This window comes from Sorex araneus, chromosome X, assembly GCF_027595985.1.
Source record: "Sorex araneus isolate mSorAra2 chromosome X, mSorAra2.pri, whole genome shotgun sequence".
In the NCBI taxonomy this organism is placed as follows: Eukaryota; Metazoa; Chordata; class Mammalia; order Eulipotyphla; family Soricidae; genus Sorex; species Sorex araneus.
This window is the reverse complement of record NC_073313.1, coordinates 297,731,562-297,741,661: the sequence shown is the minus strand read 5'-3', so window position 1 is coordinate 297,741,661 and position 10,100 is coordinate 297,731,562. Positions and strand designations below refer to the sequence as shown.

At 37.1% G+C, this 10,100-nt stretch overlaps 1 protein-coding gene and 1 pseudogene across 1 annotated transcript; both read right to left on the bottom strand.

Annotated features, from left to right (window-relative positions):
- Positions 1-503: 503 nt before the first annotated feature.
- On the bottom strand, positions 504-2,120 carry LOC101540398 (regenerating islet-derived protein 3-gamma-like). The gene is made up of 4 exons (XM_012933539.2): positions 2,016-2,120; positions 1,708-1,845; positions 951-1,077; positions 504-571 (listed from the first exon to the last, which is right to left on the bottom strand). The coding sequence occupies exons 1-4, from the start codon at positions 2,118-2,120 to the stop codon at positions 504-506; spliced, it is 438 nt and encodes a 145-aa protein (XP_012788993.2).
- Positions 2,121-9,010: 6,890 nt separating this feature from the next.
- Positions 9,011-9,081, bottom strand: LOC129400303 (U2 spliceosomal RNA; annotated as a pseudogene).
- Between the last annotated feature and the right edge of the window lie 1,019 nt (positions 9,082-10,100).

Below are 10,100 nucleotides of genomic sequence, written 5' to 3'. Positions count from 1 at the left end.
AAAATAATAGCAAAAGTAATTCTACAAATTAATGTAAAAACAATTAGGGTATTTTTCCACATACATTCAACCCTTAATTCCTACTAAACCCTCACTGAGGCTATTTGAAACATATCTTCAGGACGAATGTGAGGTAGAATGTGTGGCAGAATAATGTCTTCCTCCATACATACTTAATCCCAAAGGAATAGCACCTATCATTTCATCTACTTAAATATGCAATAAAGGGGAATCAGTCAGATTTTCTGAAAGTAGATTATTATCAAACTGTTATTTCTCCAAGTCTTACTATAAATATAAAGTACAAATGTATACAAATTTAAATTTAAATATTAGTATTTAATTATCTGATTTTGTACATCGCAAGGAAAACTCATATGAAGCTGAGGAGGAAGGATTACAATTGACAGAAAACTTGAGGATTTGGGAAGATTATTTCCATCCAGAGTGAGTTGATCTCATTAGCATACTTTTCTTACTCACTTGCAGACTTTTTACTCAACCTAGTACTTGAATTTGCAGACAAAAGGTAACTTCAAATCACAGTTGTAATCTTTCCATTTCTGAAAACCTGGAGAGACAGAATAGCTAACATAAATATGATTGCAGGAATAAGTGAATCTCAAGTGAGCGATCCCAGATTCAGGTCTAAATTTAAACAAATGTTGCAACTCCTAACTCAGCAAATATGAGGAGTCCTATTCACGAATGGTTATTAAATGAATAAAAATAATCTAGCAGGAGTTGTTCTGCTGCGTTTTTTTTTTTGTGTGTGTCACACCTGGTGGTGCACAGGGGCTACTAGTGGCTCATGAACTCAGGAATTACTCCTGCTGGCAGTGCTCAAGGAATCATATGGGATGCTGGAAATCAGATCCAAGTCAGCCACGTGCAAGGCAAAGGCCCTACCCGCTGTGCTATTGCTCCAGCCCACTCTTCTGCTTTCTTACCTGAACTTTTAGTCACACTGCCACAGAAACCAGAGTCTGGAATGGTGGGGGTATTTGTCTCCCAAGCAAAGTACTTCATTGGGTCTGTATTACTCCATTCCCATCCACCTCCATTAGGCTGTCGGCCCTATGACACGGAGAATGAAGCTAGATGAGATGAAGAGCTCTTACAGTTTTTGCATTGAAATACCAAATAGCCTCCTAAGCATCGAAAATATGATGTGCTCTTCCAGGCGCTTTATTAGAACTGATCTCTGGTATGGTAAATTCTCCTAAATTTCTTTTAACTATGGCATTAAATCCCCAAACCAACGATCACAATGACCACTGGGACCTCAGGACAACACATGAATGGCTGAATAACAATTGTTGGAGTAGCTGTAATTACCAACTGAAACTCAAAATCAGTCTCTTATACAGGAGAAAAGGACATTATCTCTTAATTTATAAGTTAATCAGCACATTGTGTCTAAAAATAGGTAATGCCATTGTATTGATTCACAAGTTCTGTTCTGTGAACTGCATAAAATTTTGATGAGATGTGGGCAAGCGGTGGTTATATCAAAAGTCCTCCACATAACTCAACTCTTGAGTTGGACCCCAGGGATGCTTCCTCTGCCCCCCAAGTCTCCCTGAATGCATGGGTACTAGAGATATCTACTAGACAGAAGAGGATGTATAATGACTGACTAGACATGCATTGTCCCAGCTGCAATGGTCCTTGGAAGCTAACAGAGAAGAAAAGATAAAATAGAACCTCAGTAGGATCATGAAGCCCAATCCAGACATCGTAGTAGCTATCCATAGTGTTGTTTATCAGGGAGCTCAGGAAGGATGCTTCAGACCCAGTGAGCACGGAGACAAGGTGTCCTGCAGGCTGCCTTTGGCAAGCTATCTGTTTAAGGAAGAAATGAAGGAGCACAGATGTTCTGTATGAAGAGAGAGGTCAAAGAAGGCACATTTAAGGGGTGGGTGTGGGGTGAGAGGAACACTAGAAAATAGATTCTTCTTTGTTAGCACCTAATAAACATTTCCTAAAACCCTTATGTTAATGTTTCCACTCACATTTGCATCCATCCAGGTCGATGGTGTGCTATATAAGGCATAGCAGTTAGAGGAATAAGACACATAATCCTTCGGACAGAAACGCGGTGTAAAGACCTGCACCATCTCCAAGTTCTCACCTAGAGTGATGGAATTATGAATAAATATGGAAGGAATAAAAGTAAGAGATATGTTTTGGGTTTGGTGGATTTCCTCAATGTTATCAGAATTTTGGTAAATTATAAGGGAATCTAGACAGATGATTCTAGATTATCATCTGAATAGCACAGCGGGTAATTTTATTAGTCATTCTAATTCTTCTTTCATCCTAGACCATTTCTACCAAATGGACTTTCTATTTTGTTTTTTTGTTTGTTTGTTTGTTTGTTTGTTTTTGTTTTTCCTTTTGGGTTACACCCGGCAATGCACAGGGGTTACTCCTGGCTCAGGAATCACTCCTGGCGGTGCTCGGGGGACCATATGGAGTGCTGGGAATCGAACCCGGTTGGCCGAGTGCAAGGCAAACGCCCGACCCACTGTACTATTGCTCCAGGCCCTGGACTTTCTATTTTAATTTAAAATTTTTATTATAGCTGTTCCCAGAATTCAAATATTTATTCCTCCATTCTTGACTCTATTTATTTATTTATTCTTTATTTTTTTAATTTTTATTTTATTAAATCACCATGTGGAAGATTACAATGCTTTCAGGCTTAGGTCTCAGTTATACAATGCTGAAACAACCATCCCTTCACCAGTGCCCATATACCACCACCAAAAAAAAAAAAAACACACACACACAGTACACCACCCATCCCGCACCCCCACCCCCCAACTTGTAACTGATAAGTTTCATTTTACTTTCTGTTTACTTTGGTTACATTCAATATTTCAACACAAACCTCACTATTGTTGTTAGGAGTACCCCACTAGAGTCAGACCTACTGTGAAGACAAATGAGGTTTTCAATTTCTGTACTTTAACAACTAAGTCCAGGGAGATTTCTTCCAGATATTGGATCATTGCAGGCTTCAAAACCCAATCTGTGGTCGTCTTGACTCTATTTATAAATAAGACAACATTTCCCTTCTTCCATAATGACCTACTGATAATTTCATCTTTTCTGTGAACTACAAACATAGAGATCACTGACAGAATCATAAACTGATTAAATCCACTGTTAATGGCTAAAATTATACCTCCCACTAAGTTACCAAAGGCGAGAGTGACGATAAAGGCATGTCAAGTGTTTCGATATGGGAGGATGGACCTCACTTTACCACATGGGTAATTCAGAAACCCAACCTCTCCTTTGTCTGAATGTTTTCAAGAAATCCTCTTCCTGTGATAGAGAACTCTTACCTTGGAAATTATTTTGGAGCATCATACCAGAGGCAAGCATCCAGGACAAACTGGTGAGGACTACAGAGTGCAGCATCCTACGACTTAAAGAGCAAATCGAAGATGATTAAATAAAACATGGACAAGTAAGGAAGGAATGAAAATCTGTTCCTCCTTTTGCCTTTTCCTTTCCCTAGTCCCTTCATGATAAATTGATACTGGTGACATCTACCCCTTTTGCAGTGTGGAGTTGGAAAATCTTTGTATATTACTATTCATGATGCCACACAGAGCTACATTTTGTAGGTTTCAGAGATCTTATATTCTCCAGTGATGGGAATCCTCTTTATACTCCCAAGAATATGTGATGAAAACCCCTGTGAGAGTGTTGTCTTCCAGCAAAGAAAAACCTAACTTAAAGGTTATTTAATGATTTGTAGTGCCAGAAAGGACTTGACTTTAATAATGTATCAAAGAGAGGAGCCTTGAAAAGTGGGACAGGAATGTAAACGCAGACTGATGGTATAGGATACGCTTGGCATGATTTCAAGAAAATTTCTTCCACGGGAAATAGTTATTCTTGCCAGATATTGAGAGAGGTTTTATGTTCCTGATTTATTTATGATCACTTAATCATAAATCTGTTTAGAAGAGAGGGAACTCGGGGATATTCCTCACATCAGATATTAGCAATCACTCAGGGCACTTGTGTTTGTTGGTCTATTTTGCCCTTAGATAATAAACTCTCAGTTCCCTGATTTCTGAGTTGCTATCGTGTAGTGGCAATTGCCTCCAAAACAGTTCAGCAGATCAGTGTGGGAGAACAGAGACCCCTCTCTGATAGGAAAAGAGCAGTATTATATCTTACAACAATGATTCTGATCTAAAGCCTATGCTACAAGTTAAGGATGGATAGCTACAAATCTCAACAAAATGTATTTAACATACAATATCAAACTAAATAGGAATAAATAATATCTTTTTATAAATTATAGCACAAGGGACTGGAGCGATAACAGTGGGTAGAATGTTTGCTGACCCAGGTTTGATTTCTCTGTGCCTCTCGGAGAGCACTGCAAGCTACCAAGAGTATTCCGCCTGCATGGCAGAGCCTGGCAAGCTCCATGTGGCGTAATCAATACGCCCAAAACAGTAACAACAAGTCTCACAATGGAGACATTACTTGTGCCCACTCAAGCAGATCAATGAACAATAGGAGGACAGTGCTACAGTGCTACAGTGCTATAGCACAAGAAAAAATTTCAAGAGAATAAGGTCAAATGTAGGAAATTAAGAAACTTAATGATAGGCTTAATATATCAATTATAAAAATGTCAAATAAAATTATAAATAATAAATTAATAATAATAAACGGTAATAGCTATATACAGGATAAAACAAGTCTTAAAATATTTCAAATAGGAATAATGGATTCCAAAACACAGAAACAGATAAATAATGAAATATATGGGCTTAAGAAGAATAAGAAAAATTGTTAGAGTTGAAGACATGAAATTATGGCATTTAGAAAATTTAGAATAGAATGGTTAAAAGAAAAAGAATAAATTTCACTTTTACAGTGTAAGAGAATTGTAATATTACAATAGGTAGTATAATATCTCTAAGGAGAAAAAGAGAATATAGTCAGCATACTATGTAAAGAAATAATAGCTGAGAACTCCTTAGAAGTGGTGAAGAAACCAAAATAACATACAAATATATAAAGCTCATTATATTCACAAATTAAATACAAAAATATTACTAAAGGCCGGAGTGATACTATAACGGATAGGACATTTTGTGTTGCACCTGGTCAACTTGGGTTCTACCTTCTGGCACCTCATATGGTCCCTCAAGCCTATCTGGGGTGATTCCTGAACGCAGAGCCAGGAGTAAGCCCTGAACACCATCAGTTGTGACCCCCAACAAACAAACAAACAAACACAAAAAGTCATCTGTCACTGTCACTGTCATCCTGTTGCTCATCAATTTGGTCGAGTGGGCACCAGTAATGTCTCTCCATTGCGAGACTTGTTTTTATTGTTTTTGGCATATTGGATATGCCACGGGTAGCTTGCCAGGTTATGCCATGTAGGCAAGGTACTCCCGGTAGCTTGCCAGGCTCTCCAAGAGGGGTGGAGGAATAGAACTAGGGTCGGCCGCTTGCAAGGCAAACGCCCTACCCACTGTGCTATCGCTCCGGCACCGAAAAAGTCATATTAATTTAAAATCTACAGATCAAGAGCTAATGAGAGATAATTCAAATGATAGGGCACATGACTCAAATATGTGATGCTCTCATCTTCAGCCCAGTCTTCTTAAAATTCCCTAAGTGCCACCTTACATTGCTCTGGTACCCCCATGCCTCATCATTACAGATCAATTTATGATAGGAGTAGAAAAAAGGATTGTCCATCTATATCTGGACAAAAGGATTGTCCACCTATATTTGGACAATTAGCTGGGAAATATTCCCACCTACTCTATTTAAGTCTCTATATTTTAAAATATCTATAAAGAGAAGACTTCAAACATAATGGAAGAACTTATTACATACCAGGTTGCTCCTATACCATCATCTGCCTACTTTTCAATAGAAACTATCCAGAACATTGCATTATGTCACAATATACTCAATGTTCTAAATAACATAGAATTTTCAACTGAGAATGCTCTACTCTGTCATTTTGTCATTTAGAATATGAAGGATTACGAAGAGTTTTGTTATTTGGGGACCATGCCTGACAGTTCTCAGGGCTTCTGGATCTGTGCTCAGGAATCGATCCTGGCAGGCTTGGGGGAACATATGGGGTGCCAGGGTTAACTCTATTTCAGCCATGACGTGGCAAACCCCTACCTACTATATTATCACTCTGGCCTCATGGTTATAAAGAGTTTTAATATAAAAATTTACTTCTGAAATTTGAAGTAATTCTATACCTTAGAAGAATCAGCAGGTCTGGTTAGATCTCCAGGAACAAATATAGTCCCCTGGGCATCACCAGGAGTGATTTCTGAGCACAGAGTTAGGAGTAAGCTCTAAGGTCAAATGGATATGCCTCCTGCCCGCCCCCCCCCAAAAAAAACCCCAGGATTACCCATCTTGACTATATTTCTTGAATGTTAAGCTCATAGATTATATAGTAGTGGAAATGATGGTTAGAGAGGAGATTTTCCATCTCATAATTACTTCAGTGTTGTAAAAGATTACCAGAGTAGGCTGATTATGGATGGGTTGAAGTATCTTTCTCCTAAAAAAATACTACTCCCTAATTCATCTTTATTGGGTTGGTGGCACTATTATGTAAAAGATGGCCTGGTGAGGTGATTTTGAATGACTACTGAGGTACTCTTTGGCTGATCCCTTCATAAAATCACATAATCTCTCCCTGGAATCAGGGCATTTGGTCTGTTCTTTGTGACGCTAACTGGAGCTGTTCTCATGGAAGCACTTCTTAAGGCCTTGCTCTGACTGGTAAATTTCAAGCTGGTAGTAATACCACCAGACTCCTTCATGGTAAAATGTACTCATTAAACAAAGATGATGGAACATATATTACTAGCTTCTGAACTAAAATATATGCATTATAATAGGAGAAAATATAGCCTCTCTTCATTTAGCATGCTCTTAGCATATTTTATACAGTTCCAAGAAACAGGTAACTGAATGGCAATAGCAGTATGGGAGGTCAAAGAGAATTAAACACAATCACATTTCTTTGGGATGATATAAGTCCAATGGAAATGTAACTAATTTTCAACTTTTCTGGGTTACATGATCCACGAAATATGCCTGAGACAAAAATTTTCACGAAATGTCACTTCTTACTTTCTTGTATGATGTATGCAGAGGACAGATACTATCCATAACCCTTTACTATTTTTTCTGGCCTGGAACTTCCTTATTTTTTTTCACTAATTTAGTTTTAAGTAAACTAAGGTTTATCTAAAAGTATGAAATCTTTGCTTGTTTCATGGTAATCTTTAAAAATTTTTTTTATTAGTGAATCACCATGAGGTACAGTTACAAACTTACGAACTTGCATGTTTGCATTTCAGTCATACAATGATCATTTACCCATCCCTCCACAAGTTCCCATTCTCCTTCACCAATGTTCCCAATATCCCTTCCACAACCCACACCCCACCTTCTACCACCCCAATGCGCTTCTGAGGCAGGGAATTCCCTGTTGTTCTCTCTCCTTTTAGGTGTTGTAGTTTGCAATAGAGGTATGGAGTAGCCATCGTGCTGGATCTATAGTCTACTTTTGGCATGCATCTTTCAACCTGAATAGGTCCTCCCAACATCCTTTACTTGGTGTTCCCTTCTCTACCCGAGCTGCCTTTACCTCCAGTATGTGAGGCCTATTTCCAAGCCATTGGAGCAGACCTCCTGGTCCTTATCTCTACTACTCTTGGGTGTTAGTCTCCCGTCCTGTTACTTCATATTCCACAGATTAGTGCAATCCTTCTATGTCTATCTCTCTCTTTCTGACTCATTTCACTTAACATGATACTTTCCATGTTGATCCACCTACATGCAAATTTTATAACTTCATCTTTTCTAACAGCTGCATAGTATTCCATTGTGTAGGGAATTTCCTTATTTTTGTACTGTCAAAATCAATAGTAGTTTCAGCAAAATTTCTATTGAATTTTATACCTGAAAAATACAACACTATTATGGAAAATGCCATTAAAGAAACAAAACTAAAACCATATTTTCAAAGATAAACACTATTTTATATGTAGCTTTCCTTTAATCATATAATTTAATGGCATTGCACTTAAATCCTAAAAAGATATTTTGAGGGCCAGAGTGATAGTACTGTGGGTAGGATGTTTGTCTTGCATGCAGCTGACCCAAGTTCAATCTATGGCATCCCATATCGTCCCCCAAGCACCACCAGTAGTAATTCTTGAGTTCAGAGCCAGGAGTATCCCAGAGCATAGCTGGGTGTGACCCCCCAAAAATAAAATAAAGATATTTTGAATTTTATAACCTTATTAAATGCACATGGACATATTAAGATCATGGTGTTGGCTCAACCACAGCAAGCATACTCTACAGAAAAAACATGTAAGATGGAAGTGAGAGAAAATATAGACCCTGAAGATGTTCTGATTTCATCTCAGGGATTTTCTTTTTTTAATAGTAAATATTTTAATTATTTATTTGATTTTGGGCAATACCTGGCAATATTCAGGACTTACTCCTGACTGTGCACTCAAAGGCCACTCCTGGTGTTGCTCAGTAGACTATATGGGGATCAAACTTAGGACAGCTGCATACAAGAAAAATTCCCTACCCATTGTATTATCTCTCTAACCACTTCTAGTGTGCTAATTTTCTTTGAGTTATTTTGAACTAGTAATATTGTCTTGTATGTTTAGCAGATATTTTTGTCTCTCCTGAAAGATTTTAAATCAAGGAACTTGTAAATAATATGCACATTGTCATAAATAATGTTTTTAATAACCTTAGCAGGACATATACACTATTTGCTAACTTTCTATGCCTAATGATCTCATGAATGTCTCATCCCCACACATAATTGATTGTTATTTTAATCCTTTTTCTTAGTATTAAATTAGTTTTATTTTCAATTCTCATAGAGAAAATAAGAGAAGAAACTTGGCATTGATATAAATAAAGTTAAAGTGTAGATATTTAGAAGAGGTGAATAACAATGAAGTCAGTAGGTAAATACTACACTTGATCTTAGCCAAAAGGCCGAGAAGCGATAGTCAGTAGGTAAATATATAATGCCTTCAGAATAAAAAGTAAAATTTTTTGGAAATGAGAACAAGTAATTCATAAATAGAGAAGCAAATTAATTAATACAAAGGAAAATATGTCAAATTCATTAGCAACCAATGGATTTAAGTTCAAATTAAACCTGACGATTGGCAGAAAAGAATGTTGAATGTTCAAAAATTTAATAAGAATTTTGTCAACAGTGCATTTTTCATAGTTCTGCCTGAGGTAGTAAAAATTGTTGGGAAAAGAACTATTATATTATGCACTGAAAGTGATTCTACTTCTGGAAGTAAACTAATTATACATATATATTATGTGGTATATACAAGAATATACTCAATTAAAGTACCAGTATAAAATGGAAAAAAATACCTATTTCCATTAATAGGAAACTAAATAAATATCATAATATTAAAATAAGTAATTAAATAAAACACAGCGGGGAAAACAAAAGAATCAAATTTATGGACATCTGTAAGGTTTAACATTGTAGATATACCATTAAACTATTAAATCCCAGTCAAAATATAAAAGATTATAGTGTAGGGGCCGGAGCGATAGCACAGCAGGTAGGATGTTTGCCTTGCACGAGACCGACCCAGGTTTGATCCCCAGCATCCCATATGGTCCCCCAAGCATTGCCAGGAGTAATTCCTGAGTGCAGAGCCAGGAGTAACACCTGAGCATCACTGGGTGTGACCCAAAAAGCAAATAAATAAATAAATAAAATAAAAGATTATAATGCAGTCCAACTCATTTCATAAAGATCAAAAATAAAAATAAGTAGAGAATCATATACTGCTAATAAGGCTTCCAGAGAATGCTGATGATTTTTAAGAGCTAATTATGAATAAAAAATGAAATGAGTAGGAGATGGTAGATATTTGAGGCATATACCTAGAATATAGTCATTCCTGTTCTGATCCCCAACAGCATATGGTACCAGCAGGTAGAGTCCTCTGAGTACCTCAGGCCCTCAAATTGAACCACTAACCCAGTTAGCC